General features: G+C 37.4%; 1 protein-coding gene across 2 annotated transcripts in view; it reads right to left on the bottom strand.

Annotated features, from left to right (window-relative positions):
• Positions 1 to 342: 342 nt before the first annotated feature.
• GRM1 (glutamate metabotropic receptor 1) overlaps positions 343 to 19,289 on the bottom strand; it is a 443,691-nt gene continuing 424,744 nt past the window's right edge. For both annotated transcript variants that reach the window (XM_007484695.3, XM_056818909.1), the window contains exon 9: positions 343 to 4,099. In XM_007484695.3, coding sequence (XP_007484757.2) covers positions 3,136 to 4,099 — 964 coding nt within the window. In that variant the 3' untranslated portion in view covers positions 343 to 3,135. The remainder of the gene's footprint in view (positions 4,100 to 19,289) is intronic.

The following is a 19,289-nucleotide window of genomic DNA, read 5'->3' as shown; positions in this document are numbered from 1 at the left end:
ATGTAAGCATGTCATAGGATTCATTATTTGCATTAATCACAATATATTTTAACTTTTGAAACATGCACATCTATTTTGGAAGGAGCAATTATTCTTTTGGCCTCTAAATGTTCTTCACGTTAAGTATCACTTACCTGATCTATAAAGCATTATTGTGACCCCTCACCACACAAGGGTACTGTGCCTGCTGGAGATTTTAAAAGATATTCATGGCACATTGTAGCCAGATCTTGACATACACATAGGCTCTGTTGTATATCATCGAGGGACAGGAATTATTTCCTGAACTGTCCTATTGGCTAATGGCGTTATTTTGACATTTATGATAGAAAGAAAGTTATATTTATAATAAATAGAAAATATTTATTGTACAGCATTATCAAGATCATTTGACAAAAGGCAATATCAATCAAGCCAAAAGAAAATACTTTTACAAGAAGCTTAACAACTTGTACAAACACATACACTAAAAGTAATTCCTGCCCTTTGGGTATGCTGTATGTATGTATGTGTATATTTCCAATTTTAAGCAATTATGTTCTAAGAGCTAATACTATATTAAATCTCAAGAAAACTCATACTTGTAATATTAATATTATTAAGTAGTCATAATAAAGTTAGTGCTTAAAGTGTTCAAATTTTCTAAGTCAGAGACCCAGGACAAATTATTATCTTACATTAATGGAATAATAGGAATCTGTTTTCTCCATCTAGTTTAACTTTGTAAAGACAAATTGGAAAGCACAAATCCTGTAATACTAAGGACATATGCTAGTGGCATTAAGACAAAAATATGTTTGACTATTAATAGATACTGTACCATCACTTGCTAGTTTGCCAATTCGTGGAAATCAACCCAGAAGACATAATGGTTTTCTTCTTTTCTGTTTCTGCTTCAAGTAGCTGAAAATCTGAGCTCTAAAGCTTAAATTTCAGTTCAGAGATGAATTTTCACCAAAGTTAAAAAAAATTAGTTAAGGAAATTAGATTCAAATTGAATATAGAAAACTGGATGAAACCGGCAGTGATTAATGTCAAAGCAGAAAAGGAAATTCAGCATAAGAACTCAATGGAGAAATAGATAGTACCTGCTGACTAAATATATGAACACTGTAAATAAATTTTTTAGGACCCCAGACTGAAAGAGAATTAGTTAAAAATGAAACTGGGGAGAAATAATAAACCAAAGGTGAGAAATACACATTCTAAGAACAAGGGAACCAATCAGACTGACTAGATGTGTTTGGTCCTAATAGAGTGAGAGAAGTGAGCTTTCTGAAACATTTTATTTCAGGAAATCTGTTTTGCTGAGGGAAACAACACAGGACTTGAAAATAGGACAACTAGGTCATATTTCAAGGGCCATTTACTAGTTGAAATGCTTCCTCCCAAAATAGAGAATACAAATGTAAAGAAGAATGCATAAAAGATTAGAAGGAAGACACCAAGCAAAATAAAAATACCAATAAATGACTGGGAAATCTTCAGTAGCTTTAGATATTTGTGTCCACTTTAAGCACTAAAGTTATAGAAATTTTAAATATAGAAGCAACAAGAAATATTCTAAATACTGTATTTTTCAATATTAAGGTTTAATACTGGTGTGTGCAAGCAGTATAAAATGCACCTTTTTGTTATTACCCATACTTTTTTTTTGCAAACATCTAATGTGACAAATCCTTGAAGCACTTAAATGATTAATAATCTATTTCCACATCATAGAACATCTTCCAAACAAACTCCAGTTTAGCAGGGTAACAACTGTCTTAGCTGCATATGAAAAATGTTTGAGAGCACAGCATACAAACCTTCAAAGAGCTACTTACTGTATATACTTGTAACAATGCTATATAGAAAACATGATTTGAACACAAAAATATCAATACTATATCTGTAAGACAATCTTTCAGTGGCAGTTAAGTTGACATTACATTTCACACATAGAGGCACAGGCGCACACAGACAGGACAGATTTGATCACTTCCTTTTACAACTTTGGCAACAACAGAAAATAATTGCTTTTTCAACTAAAGTAGTCATCTTTGCTAAGAGTACACAACTATCTTCAAAGATGAAGCTACTGCCCTACTAACACAGAAGAACAATGGAGCCACATAATAAATATACTTGTATTACAGAAGGTCAATTGGTAAATATTATTTGCTACAGTAAATCCCGTAAGGTAACAGTTTAGCCACAGGGTTTGTTCTCTTCAACAAAAAGGGCTACTCAAAGCCCTTGACACAGGCAAGTTTGACACATAACAAAGGTCCCCTCTCTATTTGGTCTCTGGTTCTGACTCCTTTTCAAAATCAGCAGAAACAAAAACAAAACTAATGTGAGAAGCTGTGTGCTAAAAGAAACACTTTGTGGTGATGATGATTATTATTATATTACTATTTTTATTTATTTTGCCCTTCAGACTGTTTTGCCAAACAAAGTTAAATCACTGGGGCCACAGAACTTTTCCCCAGGTGGCACTGCAAGATTGACACGGGGTTCTTGTGCAAAATTTTAGAATTAGGCCCTTGGTCCTAGTTCAAATTCTGACGTTGCCATTTGAGTTCCAATGTCCCCTCTGAGACTACCACAGTTTGTGCCTAGGTGGGGCTCCACATGGCAGAGAAGAAGGGTAGAGAGGCAAGACGGAGCAGTCGTGGTTATCTGTTCCCAGGATAGCTTGCCCTCCTTTCAGCCTAGGAAGCAGTCTGGCCTCCCCAAACATCTCTCTTCCCTGTTATGAGGTGTGCTAATGATTCACTTGATGATTATTGTTTTCCCCCCCCCCCCCAGCGGTATGTATGCTTGTGGATGATTCTGTGTGAGAGGAATTAAACAAACAATAATTCTTTTCTCCCCCTCCCTAATGTATAACATTTGGGCTTGGGCTTGTGCTTGGTCAGAATCCCCTTCCGCAGCTGGAGCACACTTTTGAATTATTCAAGAATCAAAGCTCTCAGGTGAATAGATCACTGGGCTGGAGAGAGAACCCGACCCCCATCCTTGCTCCTACTCCCAGGTCCTCCTATTTCCATCTTTCTACTCCCTCCCTCCCTCCCTTGTACTTGGGACAGCAGCGGATTTGTCTTTCCAGCTTCCCATTCTCCTGTGACTGACCCTTCCAGCTCCCTCCTCCTACAGGGTGGATGAGCTTTGCTTATAGTCCCTTAGGATGACCGAGGCGTAGGTGACATTCGGAGGAGTGCAGAGCACAGATTCGGACACTGGCGAGCTGGGCACTGAGCTGCCCGAGGCCACCGAGTCTCGGAAGGGCGACGGAGGCGTCAGGGCCGGGGAGGCGTCCGGGGTCAGTTTGTCAGCTGCTCGGAGCCCCGACTCCTCCCGCTCTTCCTCCTCCTCCTCGTCCTCCAGCTCGTCTTCTTCCGTGTCTCCCCTTTGCTCGTACACGTACTCATGGAGGAGCTGGAATCGCTCGCTGTCCCCTTCCTCCGCCAGGGGCGAGATGGGCTCTTCAGTGAAGATGCTTAGTTGGACGGGCAGCGCTTGCTGCTGCTGCTGCAGTGGCAGAGGCGGCGGTTGGGGGACTGGGAGCTGGTAGAGGGGCCGCACCCCGTTGCCCGCGCCCCCAGGGCCAGCCAGCACTTCAGAGAAGTCAAAGTCGTTGTAGTCCGGGATGTTGGCCACGCCCTGCAGTTGCTCCAGCAGCAGGAGCTCCTGGGACTGAGGCTCTGGCAGGGGGGGCGGCTGCTGCAAGGGGGGCGGCAGGCTTCCGGGGGCGGCCAGCTCGGCTCGGAACAAGGGGGGCTCGTCCACCGTTACATGGGCTGGGAGGGGAGGAGTGGCAGGGGTCACTCGCCGGTGCACCAACCGAGAAGGACTGCAGGCTGGGCTAAAGCGTAAGGATGGTTCACTCTCCTCCTCCTCCACCACATTGTATAGGGTCTTGGTGCTGTTATCGGAAAATGTCAGGCTCTTGCCTGAGCCTTGGTAACTTTTAGTAAGGGGCTTGATCACTGCTGTTTGGTTGCAGGGTGTCTCGTTGCTTTTCACGTGTACAGACAAGCGGTGCCACATGTGCTGTCCTTTGGGCACCTCTCTTCCGCCTGGTTCAGACCATGACACAGACTTGCCATTAGAACTATGAATAAAATAAAGATGGATTTATTTGCATAGATATCGTGGATACAGATTGCACAGCATTATAAAACTTACACAAGCTGGACATAATCCCTGGATGCCCAGACTATTACTGGGTTCATCCATGTCCCTCTCCCAATCTTCCACCATATCCAACCCCTTCCCTCATCATGTAACACATTTATATGGTTTATGACTGACTGTCCTGCTTTCACCTACCCTTCACCTCCTCCCAAATAAGGCAGCAGACAAGACTGAAAAAGCATGATACAGTTGTTATTATAAACTTTTTTTATAAGAGATGAAAAAAACCTCCCCCAAACTCAGACAGTGATGCAATTGGCATTCCTTGCAGTTTCTATGAAAGACTGCAAAAAATATGGAAATAAAAAATACCCCAAACCTTAACTTGTGGCCTTTAACACATGCACAGCAGAAGGAAGCCATTAATAACTGATAACCATCCTCTTTTTATTCCCAAGACAAATTAAGGCCCACACATTAAAATCAATAGCCTATCTTCATAAAATTAGAAAACTGCATTTACTGAGTTACCATTTCTGTTTTTCAAATGTCTAAATGGTTGACATTTTGCAATGCAGTTTGTCAAGACAAGGCACCTGTACAGAAGGAAGAAAGGACATTTGACAGGAAAAAAATAACAATTTTGTTCCTTTAGAAATGGCTGTGGTATCAAATTCTACTGTTTGATTTATTCCTTGATGTGGGAATGCTATCACTAAAGCCAACAGTGAATTTTTTTAGGCATGAAAAGGGCCTGATTCACGTGTCAGAAGTTGGGAGAACCTTAGGGCAAGGAGAAATAAGTCAAAAATGTTGACTACTTGCAATCAGGCACAAAATTAGGACCTTATCAGTGCAATCTTTTGGACTCTCTCCTTCCTGAAAGAACCTCAGAGCATTCATTGCAGCAATGCCACATTTGTGTTTGTTATCATGGAGAGCCATTATAAGTAAAGAACAAAGTCTTTCCCTGTGAGAAGGGAAAAAAAAAGCAATTCATTATGTGTTTGAAAAGTCATATTTATATTAGATCTCATTGGGAAGATTCTGTCTTTGGTGATTTTTAAAAAAACTAATAGATACACCCAATAAAATTTTATCTATTATTAATATCAGCAATGTGAATCTACTTATTTCTTTTTGGTTCTACATTCAAAAGTTAAAACTCTTACTGGTAAAACTTCTCACAGCCCAACAGTTCTTTCCCAGTATGTGACTTTTCTAACTCTACTGTAAAAATTATCTTCAGAATCAGAAATGGCAACATTTTCTTTGACCATTTTTGCCATCACCAAAAGATAGGTATCAATATATTGTTTTGCAACTGTATGTTTGTAAAATCTTAGCTCTATGTACCAATTTCACCCTTGAGTTATTTGGGGTTTGGTCCTGAAATTAATTAGTGTTGTTAACAGTTTCATCCATATAAAACAAAAAGTCCTAAATATTCTTCTCCCCTCCCTCCCTCCCTCCCTTCCTTCCTTCCCAGGGTTTGCCTCCTCCACTCTCCATTAGATCCATGAAAACACTCAAGAAAACAATACAATGCTAACACATTTGTGAAATTATAAGAGATTTCTGTAGAAAGTGTTTTTCTTAGGTGGGGGTGTGAGATGGATTATGTGTCATGGCAAGAGAACTTCTGTTTAGCAAAAAAGCAGGACATTTTAAATAATTCTCAAAGCTGGTTTATCTAAGCATTTTGAAATAATAAGGAGAACTACTTCCAGTAATATATCCAAGTATCATATTTAAGGTAATGTTTTGACATTTCAGATCTGAAATTCCTGAAAAGAGAAGGAAGCCAAATGTGAATAGTTAGAGCAGGAACTTTTATAAACTCAAAGAATAAGTGACTAAAAGAATTTACTAAACAACAGTTAACAGAAAGAATTTTGTTCTTATTTTTGGCACAATATGTATTGTATTGACTTTGGATAAGGCATACTCCTTTCCCCTAGACCCTGCTCCCTGAAAATATGACATGTAAAATTCATATATCATTTGCAATCTGTGTTATTTTCCCATGGGTACACACATAAACATACATATGTATACACATGTATATTTAGATATATTTATAATGTCTTTTTTCCCCTTTCACGAGGATCCAGTTTTGAGTACAGCCTATATTAGGTTGAATCCATATTGTAATTCTGTCTAATTTATTTGCTCCTCTGTGTTACATTATAATTATAGAGTGTTTGATAGTAAAGCAAATTGCTTTTCAGGATGATGAGGAAAATGTAATTTCTGAACCAATATGTTTGGTATCTGTCATTTTATTAATATGAGGACTTCTTCCATCTAGACATTATAAACTATAGTTTTAGAGAACTGCCTAAAGCTCAGTGAGGTTAAGGTGCTTACTGAGACACACACCTAGGCAATGTCAGAGGTCTGAATTAAACCCTCGCCTCCCTTGACAGTTGACAGAACTGTATCATGCTACTAAATCTTTTTGTCAAAACTAAGGATAATCCTAGGATCATATAAAAATCCTTTCATTTGAGGCTCTTAGAGTATTAGTAAGAACAAAATTATTGAATACTTTAAATCACCCTAATAGATAATTAAGCTGTTACTGTCTCTCTTTTATAGTAGCAGGAATTCAGGAAGAAGAAAGTGGTATCTTGTCTAATGAGAAAGCCAGAAAAAGAAGTACAACCTACAAAGCTCTATTAATCTGACTGGACAAGTCATGCTTACCTTTTGCTTCAGCATTTCTTATTTCTCCATTCTCTACTCTTTCTTTCTTTCTGACACCCAGTATTTCACCTAGAGAGATTAGAAAACCTTCTATCTGGCCTCATCCTTGTCCTCATCTATCTTCCACTACTCTTTTTCCTCTACTATGCAATCAAACTAAAATTTCATTTAAATTGTAATGGGAAATAGTTCCACAAGTCTACATGGGTTTTCTTCCCTTCTTATCCTTATTAAAACAAAACAGAATATTAAATACAAATGACATGTTATATCTTCTCTTAAGTAGTGGGGCATAGGAGAGTTGGAAAGTTTCCCCCAAAAGCAGGAATCCCTTGAATGCCATAATCTACACCCATCTCAGCCTGCTGTCTAGTCAAACATCTCACAGGTCCCTAAATACACTGGCAAATGCCTTTATTTTCTTCCCAGTAACAGTAAGGTAACCCCACTCACTCCTCCCACTCTGTAAAGTAGATTGTTTTCCTCACTGCCAAGGGGGGTTCTACGTGGGTCTCTTTATATCACACGTTGCTTTAGTCTCCATCTGCTTAGAGTATTATTAATCATCTGGCAGGCAGAGAAAATCACAAGTTAGTTCTGCTTTTATCCAATACAATTTCTATCTCAATGATAAGAGATTATACCAGTGGTTCTCAATGCCAGGTCCTTGTCTACCCCTCTGGATTTACTGTAAATACACTGTGTAATTAGAGAAAGATTCAACATCATAGGGATATTTCTGGAGGATTAGCAAATTAGACTAAACTCATTTTAGGACAAAAGAAACTGCATTCTATCCCCTTGGGGCAAAAAGAAAAAGGTTAGGGCACCATTCCATACAAATCACAGCATGTAATATTGCTTTAATCCTCCCAGATGTAGTAGGGAATATTGGCATGTATGGAGTAGACAGAGAAGGATGAAATAAAGTAAAAAGAATTCCACAAAAGTGTATTGGGCCTATGAAATACAAAGCCTGCTATTTCATTCTGATAGTTTAGTTGTTTTTTTTTTCTTTTTCTTGAACTCCTGGTTTCTTTATTTCTTTTACTCTGCCTAATCTGAGGTTAGTAGTTTGAACAATAGCAATTTGGTTTATATAATTGCTTTGATTTGTCATAGAGTAGCTCATCTCTGTTTCTCTGACCTCATCAAAATGAATACTTGAGCTCTTGGAATTGTGCCCATTAGATATTGTGAAATAGGTATGAATGAAGGGAGCCATTCTGCTATAGTCTTCCTCCTGAGCTCTAGGCCCATATCTCTTATTATCCAATAATTTCTTATTTGGATATTTTGAACTGTTCTTTAGTTGTGACTGACTAGCCTTCAATCATCTCAAACTCAATATTCCCCAAATAGAATTTTCATGTTTCTTCCAAAACCCTTCCCTCTAATGAACCTTCTGATCATCACCAGGGGCATTGTCATTCTTCTAGTCACCCAGGTTTTCAAATGTGATGTCACCCTTGATTCTCTATTTTCACTTAAGCAATCAGTTGCTAACGCTTGTCATTTCTATTTCTATATCATTTCTTCAGTATATACTTTTTTTCCTCTACTCACAAGACTACTACAATAGATCAGACCCCTTTCACCTTTCCCTTGACTCTTATAGTAACTTCCTGACTGGTCTTCTCTTTATTTTACTCTATTCTCCATAAACCTTTAAAATAATGTTCCTAAAACACAGATTTTGTCAGATCACCTTCCCTCCCACTCAAAAAGCTCCACTGGCTCCCTATTACCTTGAGGGTCACCTATAAACTCCTTTGCTTGGCATGAAAAGCTCTTCACAACTTAGCATCATTCTATCTTTTTTACACATTATTCCTTCTGTGTTCCAGTCTCACTGGAACCATCTCTCACACACTTTTTTTTTTAATCTCCCACACAAGATGCTCCACTTCCCATATCCATTCTCTAAGACTGGAATACTCTTTGGCTTCACCTCTCTGAGCCTTCTGCCATCCCTTGTTTTCTTTCAAGATTCATCTCAAGTGTCATCTTTTGTATGAGGTCTTCCGCTAGAAGTTATCTTCCTGTTCAACCTGTGCATGCTTTGATCATAGTATCACTTGGTTGAATTTCAATTCAAGGAAAGCAGTTATCCAGATTGATTGTGTCTTTGTATCCCTAGCACCTGGTATATTGCTAGACACCTAGTAGGTATTTAAAACGCTTATTGATGAATTGATCTTGGATTTGGATCTGTACTTTAATAACATTTGACTTGCCTGTCTTTATGGTTCTTAATAAAGATGCTGAGAATGATGATTCCTGACTAAGTATCTGTTAGATCTGAGAAGCAGGAGATGATGTTAGGTGCTGGTGTGAGGACCTAGTAAGATTCTAGGGCCTGGGTTTCTAGATGTAACAGATTTCTTGACTTAATATGCTTTTAACTGGATATTCTCATTCCCCTCCCCCCTCAAACAGAAAATCCAATATTCACAGTACTTCAGAGAATGGATGGGAGTGGGTGGTATAAACAGATCAGCCTATCTCTGGCACTTGGAGTGATCCTGTCTGTTTTATTTGTTTCAGTAAGTGCTAGTTACATCTGCAAAGTACATTGCTCCCTACTCAAGAGAGGTCTAAAATGGGAATAACAGTGGGTGGGTGTTTCAGAGCAGAAGGGAGGAATCCTGCCTAAGCTGTATGAGGGAAACATTCAGCACCTGCCTCAGCTATGCCTCACTAAAGTTATTGCTGTCAGGTGTAAATAGTCTCTCTACAACCAGAAAGATGACTATCTACAGATAGCATGACCTTCCTATAAGGGTTTACTCCTGCTGTGAAGCTGCTTTTGCAAGGTTTCTCTTGACGGTGAAAACAATGAAACAAGAAACTCCCATCAAATCACAAGATGGGGAGAAAGGCTTACCAAATTACAAAAAAATTAAATACATAGCCATGTGACTGGAAATAAGTTCTAAGTTTGTAGCTTTGACTTCTGACCATCTGTTCCTAAGGTTCTATTCCAGGGGCTATTTAATAACTTTTTAAATGTAATAATGTTGCAGGTGGGAGACCTCAAAAATAGTGGTTATGAGGATGGCCAAATGCTTTATGACTCGGAGTCAGGGCAACATTTGAGAACTTTGTGTTGGGCTTTAGGGAATTGTTGAAAATTAGTGCAACAAGGCTCTTATTTCCCTAACCAAAACCAATTCACCTTCGATACACTGAAACCTCATCAACTCTCTTGATTCTTCATGAAATTTTCAGCCATGTGTGTGTACGTTTGTTTGTAGTTATAGTAACAACACTAAAAGTTTAGAACATTTTCTGACCTATTTCTAGAATGTAGTAGGTATATATATATATATATATATATATATATATATATTAGGTACATCTGGACACTGTTATTAAAGGCACAACTTCTTGACTACATGAAAGTTGGCATTTTCTGGATGAAGCCACGTCTTGAAAAATGTCAATCTTAGGCTTTCACTCCTTGTATAAAATAAATGAAGAATAGCACAATTTGCCCATGTCCTGTTATTCTACCCAATGATGTCTTTAGTCAATTCCACTACAAAAATCATTATCTATACAAGGACCAAATATTTCATTCACATTTAGGTTATTTAGTTCACACTTATATTGAAGGGGCAAACGATGAAGACAATAAGACACATACAAATAAATTAGGAATAATGGAGTTCTTGACATCCCACATTCTATGCCTGGTTGGGTTTATCATAGAAGACATTCATTCTGAATATATCAATCACAAAAGATCAATCTACAAAGATAATTCTTTTACAAAAGTACTTGAATTGGATGGTGATCACTGGTGATTGAGCAAATGAAAATAAAGACCTATAAATCTTGCTCTAATTGTTAGAATTTGGTTCCATTTAGAAAGGAAATCAAACTTTCTAAAGTCAGTTCACACTAAGAAAGGGGAGCTCCCTTGGGTATAGATATTTCCAGTACAGCAAGAAAACAAATGACAAGCATTCGTGAAATGTGCCTAACCCTTTATAAGGAAAACTTAAGTACTCTTGCTTTTAACCTAACTTGTTTATTTGCAGATATGGTTTATATGGAACATTTTGTTTGGAGATTTCATCAGAGCCTGGAAAAATAATCATTCCAATCACAACTTTATTTCCCCAAAAATCTTTTTCAGGGAATGTGGTTGAATCTAGTTTCTGGCTGCAGTCATGCCATAGTTGCAAAAGGTAGATTTTAGAATATTGGACTTAGTTTTCTTTATCCCAGAAAGGAATATTTTCTCTTGGTGTTACTTATCATAGAATCATAATATCAAGTCATTTTGAGTTGTTCACAATTTTCTATTTGGAACCTTTATAAAATAATCCTAGAAAAACTGAGCAGTCAAGCCATTTTGCTACTATTATTCCTGGATGTCTGGTTTGACCTGGAAGGCTAGACGTTTTATTTCTTATTATTTTTCATTCTCTCATTATGGATTACATATATACTATTAGATGAAATGAGCAGAACCAAGAAAACATTATATACAACTACAGAACTGATATTTGAAGAATAACTTGATGAATGTCCACTTCCAGAGAAAGAGTTGATAAATAGAGACAAGAAAGAAATAATTTATATATGCATATTTTTGTCATTTAATGCCTTCTATGGTATGGGGAGCATAGGGAGGGCTTGAGATACCTACAAATTTTAATGTTATTAATAAAATATATATTATTAGAGCATAAGATCACAGAGAGGGCATACTATTTTTTCTTGTGAGATAAGCAAAGGCTGAAGAAGAGTTGATCAACCAATAATTTATAGAATTACATTTACTAGAATTTTTTCTAAAATACTAGAGCATTAACTTAGGTTTTAGTTTATCCTGGAATGATAACATTTCACAATGAATCTACTAATTGCTAATATACTCTTGAAATCTAGTGATCTGAAATGATCACAAACAGAAGCCATGTGTCTTTGCAACTCCATTCATCCACTCTTTCTACCAAGGATGCATTCTTTGTTTAGGAAAATGTCTTCCTTTTTGCTTGGACTTTGAGAATCATCTTTTAAAATCATTAAAGCTCCTACATGGATACTGATCTCCCTCCCTATCTTTCTCCCTCCCTCTCTCCCTTATTCCCTCCCTCTGTCTCTCTGTCTCTCTGTCTCTGTCTCTGTCTCTCTCTGTCTCTGTTTCTCTCTGTCTCTGTCTCTGTCTCTGTCTCTCTGTCTCTCTCTCTTTTTGTCTCTCCATGCATGTGTATCATAGACTCCTTTGGTAGTCTGGTGAAGTCTATGGATCCCTTCTTGGAATAATATTTTTAAATGCCTAAAATAAAATGCAGAAGAATACAGAAGAAAATATATTGAAATATAGTTATACATTTTTAAAAAGTTTATAGATTCCAGTTTAAGAAACTCTGATCTACTTGTCAAAACAGGCATATTTATGCATTCTCATCAATTCCTTCTGACAGGAAATCAGCAGCTATTCCATTAGGACCAACTCATTGTGTTCTGGGTCAGACTCACCCTGTGGCACACAAAACAGCTCAGTTTCTTTTGACTGGAGCTACTGAGAATGTATTTCAACTAGAGTGGTTGAGTTATCATATGTGCTCTGATTGTCCTATGAGCTACCTCTTTTCTCTCTCTCCAAGAGCTGAGTACAACTGAGTTGAGCCCAATATTGTTTCTCTGTGGGCTTCTTCAGAGAATCTCAGGAGGGCAGAACACAGACTTCCCATCATGCTCCACTGAACAGAGAGTGGGGGAGGAATTGTGGCTCCACTCACCAGCATCCATAGCAAAGTTCAATAACAAACAACATTTGAACCTCATGGGGTTCTCCATGCTTGTAGGACTGTTTAAGCCACAGGAAACTAGTCAGTGGGCTGTCTCCTGCTGCAGGAATGTGTACCTTTGACTCTCCCAAGGGTTTGAAGGGCTGTAAAGGAACAGCTGAAAATGATCACAGACACTGTGTACAATGAATTGAACATTTTCCATGTTCTTATGTTGACTTAAAGGGGCACTGTCAAGATTTGGAGGTCAAATATCAGACCGAACATGCAACTTTATTTTTTTTTTATCAGAGAAGGAAGATCTGATAAAAATGTTTTAAATTTTGCAAATGATATATTTCCCTTACAAAAAGGAAATCTGGCTTCCACTTTTTGTGGCACCCACAAAATGTGTATTTTACCATCCTACTGAATGAGGAGAGGCACAAAGAGCAGTTCATGCTGGTATTGAAGGCCATGGGCTAAAGCTATGGAGCCCATCCATAAGCTTAGATTATGGCTAACCCTGAACTGCAATTAATATAATTTCAAACCTTTGGCACAACAGCCAAAAAGACCAAAAAAGAAGAAGAAAGAAAAAGAAAGGAAAGGTGAAGAGAAGGAAAGGAAAGACTAAAATAAAAGGAAAGAAGAAACTGTTTGCCAAGTAAGAAACTGAAAAAATTGATACCAGTGAAAAATTCACTTTTGAGTTTGTTAATAGGTATCACAATGAAGCTCTAGAAGAAGGGGGAAAATGTTTCATTGAAAGGAAAAAAAAGCAAGGAAAAAAGCAAATGACTTGACAGTATCCCTTTAAGAACTTATGGACAATCAAGAATTGATTGATGCACAGAAACGAATTCTTCCTCCTTGATGGCATGCACCACATCTGTCTCAATGTTAGAAATGGAACAACCCAGGAGAGAGAAAGCAAGGGGTCAACCACTATGTGTCATGCACCTTTTCTTACACATTCACTGCAGTGTGGGACTTTTCAAAGCTGCACATGTGCCGACGGACACTGGTTGGTGGGCGAGAATTCTGGCTGCCTCTTCCTGAGGATTGAAAAGAAAGAGACACCCGGTGAGTGGTTATACACATGTACAGACATGGCGACTATACCACTCAGGAGGGTGCCTGGCCCTGACCTGGTACTGTTTCGACTCCTGTGACTTTCTCCTCCTTTTTTCTATTTTGTTCGGATTCTTAAAATTCCTACATGGACTTGGTCCTCTCCACCCTCGATAGGGATTGAGATGGGAAAGGGAATGTGACCCAAGTTTGCTTTCCCCTGGCAACATTTGTTTTCAAAAGTGCCTTATATGAGGCCCATTTTCCCTTCCATCTTGTGAAATCTTTTCTCTCCAAACAGCAGATGGCTTTGCTCCTGATCTAAAGGGGACCTCTTCCCCCACATATCCTAACACATTCCTTTGTGCTTGGTAGTGCTGTAAATGAGGCACCAACACCAGATCACACAGATATCAGGTCCCCTCCTCCTGAGAAGGGGTTGACAATAAATCTTACATTCTCTTCTATAGCCCCCATTTCATACTGTGATTTCTAAATGCATTGTTTATTCATTTTGACCATGTTTGGATCTCCAAAGAATTGATATTGCTACCTAATAGGGTGCCATAGTTGTCTTTCTAGCCCTCACAGATGGAATTTTGTTAATGGTGGAGAGACACAGAACTCCCTGGGCACTTTTAGCTCTAATGGGAGAGCTGATGGTGCTTAGGAGGCAACTACTACTGCTAGTCTACAGCTGTTTTTGCATGCTCTTATCCCCACAATGATACAGCATGAACAAAGCACACTCATTTTCACTAAACATAGACATCAACCCAAAATACTTATTACTGTAACTTTTCCTTTAGTGAATTTGATTTCAATGATTAGTGATTATAAAAAGAAAACATTATATACTACACAACTGATCAAGGAAAATTCATGGATTCCAATCACAAGTCTCAATTATGCTCCCAAAATATGACTAAAAATTCCTCTCCATAATTCTTTCCTCACCCCAACCCACCCCAAGGCATCATTGTTACTCACAATGAATAAGATCATTATGCTTGCCAGGTCTTTATTTATTACATAAATAGAAATAAAATGAGTTACTTGTAATTCCTTTGTTTATATGTATATATATATATATGTATATATATATATGAATACATAAAAGTTTGGATTCCTTCTTCATGAATAAGATGTTGTGATGCCTTGAGATGAGCTCCATATTATTATAGAGATCTATTTTTAAGTGGCTTTTGAGAACACCATTTGTGTGTGCTTGCTACAAATTTACCACAGATACATCCCTTAGTACTCAGCAGGTCCATCTTGAAAACACAAGTCCACAAAGATAATTGAAACCTTGATCTAGAATGATCAATAATATATGGTTTTCATTTTAGGATAACTTTAACTTCTAAAATGAACACAAATATTACTATACACCTCATCAAAGAGTACAGGGAAAATGTATAGAATCTGATTTTGTAAAAGCCCTTTAAAAACAATTTCCAGTATTTCAAAAATGAAAAAAAAACCAGAAGATAGTTTTGGACAGTACCAATTTTTAAAAGTTACCTTAGACTTCAAGAAGTTTTAAAAATTGTTATTTTATGGCACTCATAAAGACCAACTATGCAATATAAGGTGACATGCGAACCCAAACTAAACTTTAAGCATCCAATTTCCTACTCTAACTTGCTATTGATTTTGTCCTTGATCACTAATAAAATAAGTGAGTGGAGGAAGAGCTTATTCAATTTAAGTCAATAAAATTGATTAAAGCTCTACTGTATGATAAGCACACTCTGATAGTCACAGAGAAAGCTGAAAAATGCAAATTTTTAATTAAAAACAATCATATATCATGGAGAAACACTAAAGTTCACTAATAGCATAAAGCAAAATATGTTAAGTGCCAGGTGAATAGTATAGACTTAAAATGCTATTCAGTTCAATGAATATGCTATCAACAAATAATTTTCAAGTCTGATTTTCTGCAGGACTCTGCTTCAGGTTGCAGTGGATAGACCAAGAGTAATAAAAGTACCAGTAATTATAATATAATAATGAGAAATAGCAGGACATAATAGATAACAGTAATATCAAGACAACTAGGCTCAGGCTCTGATCAGGCAAAAACTAATGGTGAGAGATGAATGACTTGACTCTCAATGCAATTCTCTAAGACTAAAGATAAGTTTCAGACAAATTGCTGGTCTGCTTCAGTGGAAGGACTGAATATCCAAATCAGGAATTCCATACACTGAAGAAATTGGAGGAAATTTCTTCTACTCCTACCCCCATGCAATGATAATAATTATTATATTATACTTGTATAAATGTAATTATAATAATGGTAATAAACAACCTTTAGCTTATTACATTTTGTAAAACACTTTAAGACCATTCTTTGATTAGAAACTCACAATAACTTTTTGAGGAAGAAAGTAGAAACATTATTGTCTTCTTTTCAACATGAAAGGAATCTGAGGATTGGGGAAATAATCATTTGCCCATATTCCTGTGGACAATAGGTATCAGAGGTAAGATTCAAACCCTAGTTTCCCCTGATTCTCAGTCTAGTATATTTTGTATATTTGTATACTCAAGCTATGTCTTATAAGACCTAGGCTCTGCCCTCAAGGAGCTCACAGTCTAGTTAATCTAGTTGGATGTTCACACAAAGAATTATAATAGAAAACATTATTTTCTTAAGTGGGCTATTTCTTAACAGGCCACTTTCTTATTGTAGCTTTGGATAGAAGTGAAATTGTAATGGTTTGCAGTTCGCCAGGCAGAACAGAAGATTGGATGATGATTCTGGAGTCAGGAATACCTAAATTCAGACATTTGTTAGCTATATTACACTGAACAAGTTACTTAACCTCCACCCTCAGTTTTCTCCACTGTAAAATGTAGAGAATAATAGCACCTACTTTAGGGTTGTTATGAAGATCAAATGAGACACTATTTATAAAGTACTTAGCATGATGACTAGCACATAGTAAGTGTTTAATCCTTTCCTCCATGAAGAATCTCATGTGGCTATTTTATAGTATATGGAATATGAGTTACATTGTCAGCAGTTACAATACCATATACCTTACCAAACACAGTTTCAAAGTGACAGCTCAGGAGGAAAAACGGCCTGCAGAAATGTATGAAAAAGAGTCACAAATTTAGATTTGAAATCAATGTCCATGGTGCCCAGGAGCACCATGGTGGCACAGCTTCCTAGATGACAAGTTTAATTTTAAAGACTCTAGTCCTCAGCCTCATTCTCTAGAATGTTTTGATCCTCCTAAAATACATTCTTTTTGTAGCCTGGATAATGCAGGGATAGGCAAGTATAATGTACAGGTAAAGGTGAGTATGACTTTATAGGAAAACATGAGTGAATGTCTGTACATTAGCTCTACTTGTATAAATAAGGGATAAAGCTGTTATGATTCTTCATGTTAGTTTTGAGATCACAGTAATAATAATGGTGTGGTTATTCTTTAGAAACAAAAGAGTCATTTTAGGTAGGTGGCTCAGTGGATTTAGAGCCAGATCTAGAGGGAGGCCCTAAATTTTAATTTGGCCTTGGACACTTCCTAGCTATTTGACTTAACCCCAATTGGCTAGCCTTCTTCTGTCTTCTGCTTTGGAACCAATCCTTAATATGAATTATAAGACAGAAGGTAAGGGTTTAATAATACATGTAGGATTTACATAAAACTGTAGGATTTTCAATGAAAATCAATTATATTGAAATATAGTTATCAAAATGTTTAAAAATTCAAATTAATGGACTCCAGATCAAGAACCCTTGATAATAGAAAACATTTTTGTAATGTTTCAAAAGAGATTGGATAAACATTGTTTCTCTGATTTTCCAAGGCCAAATATATCATATTTTTATTCTCTTGTTTGATATTAACCATCTCCTCTAACTTGTTCTTCATTCCTTCAGAGTGCCCATATTTTCATTTGTGTTGATTGTCTCTCTAGTCATGCAGACTGAAATTCCTCCATTCATTAGCAGACAGACATCAAGATTGGGGGGGGGGGCAGAAAACCTTGTTACCTGGTGGTCTATCATATAGTGATGAGTCTCAGAACTTAGTGAGGTGGGTTCTTAGACAACACAAAGATATCCTGTCCTTGAATTTGTATTTCAGACATTCCAGCTTGATTGGACCTGCCAGAGCTTGCCTTCCAGTGTTACAGTCTTCAAAAAACTCCAGGGTCATTTCTATAGTATGATAATTACTAGAGTAAGGACTTAGTGAAGGTTCTTTTCTTTTAGCAGAGGGAACCGACATATGACTGGGTGCCTCTACTATTGTGTTTGTAGGTATGCACTGGAAGTCAGAAACCTTTTTTAGAGAGTTTCTGGGGCTATTGCTCTTTAACCTGCACACATTTGTCAGCATACATCACTGCTTGTCACATATTTGTAGAAAAGCTTATAAATAAATTCACATTTGAAATTTTTGCTATTCAGTATATGCATGGGGTGACAACACTGAAGTAACTGTACCCTGTGCTTCAGTGATGACTTTCCAGCTGAACTTCCATGCCTCAGTGAATTCAAAGGAATGTGCCATCCCTTTCTCAGAGGAATATGTTAGTCACCATCTCCTGTCTCAATCAGCAAGAAGAAAAAATGTTCATAGATACAAATAGTTGATTAGTTTCTCATGCTCTATTGTGCTGCAATAACGGCACAGCTGTTACAGAGAAGCTCCTTTTTCCAATCTCCCAGTCTCCCCAAATAACTACTGATGATCCCAGTTCACTCTGTTTTTTAGACACATGGCCCTCTAGACATAACTCCTCTACACATCCAGTCTGAGTGTTGAATTATGCATTTCACTCTCTTCCCCTGTGGTTGGAAACTGTATGGAATTAAAAGGAAGCTGAGAGCTCCCAAGAGGGTGGAAACAGATGGACGTGTTTGTTTTGTTTATTCCACCAACCATATAGAATAGATTGAGCATTTAAAATGCAAGACAGCTACACTGATTTCAGAAGAAAATAGATGCTTTTCCCCTCACCTTAATGAAAAGTCCTTTGGCTTCATGAAATCTCTCACCTTCTAGTACTCTCCAATTACTTGTCTCAAAGCCAAGTTCCATGTACATAGATGAGGATAGATCTGGGGCTCCAAAAGCCATTTAACTCATTGCTAAAATACATTTGTCTCCTGGCTAAGACTTGCCTCTAGGAAGGTCAAAGAAAGTTAACATCACAGGGTAACTTTTGGCTAGAAGTGAAGGAAAATACTAAGATGAATTGAAGTTTGTCACACGTTAGCGTTTAGCCAAAAGAATGGCTTCAGAAACGAACAAGTCTGGCATTAATGACAGAAGCATGTAGAGAAAGCTGACAATTAATGCACGTATTAAAAATGGTTTAAGAACATCAATGAATGGAAATAACAGTGAACAAATCATTGTGAGGCCTGGGTTTCAGTATTTCCTCTTACCCTGGTTTCAGAGTCACATATACTATTTAATCAGCTTTAATGCTAACATAAACCTGGAATGATAATAGCACCAAATACCATTTCCTTTTTAAAAGATGTAATGTAAATAAATAAGATGGAATAATTTTCTATTTAAGACATAGAAATGATTCATTTCAGAAAGTGTGGCAGTGATAAAATATAGGAGATCTTTTTAGAAAGAAGTCATGATT

Source organism: Monodelphis domestica, chromosome 2, assembly GCF_027887165.1.
Source record: "Monodelphis domestica isolate mMonDom1 chromosome 2, mMonDom1.pri, whole genome shotgun sequence".
NCBI classification, from domain to species: domain Eukaryota; kingdom Metazoa; phylum Chordata; class Mammalia; order Didelphimorphia; family Didelphidae; genus Monodelphis; species Monodelphis domestica.
The sequence above is the reverse complement of the archived record's forward strand: the minus strand, read 5'-3'. Positions and strand labels throughout refer to the sequence as shown.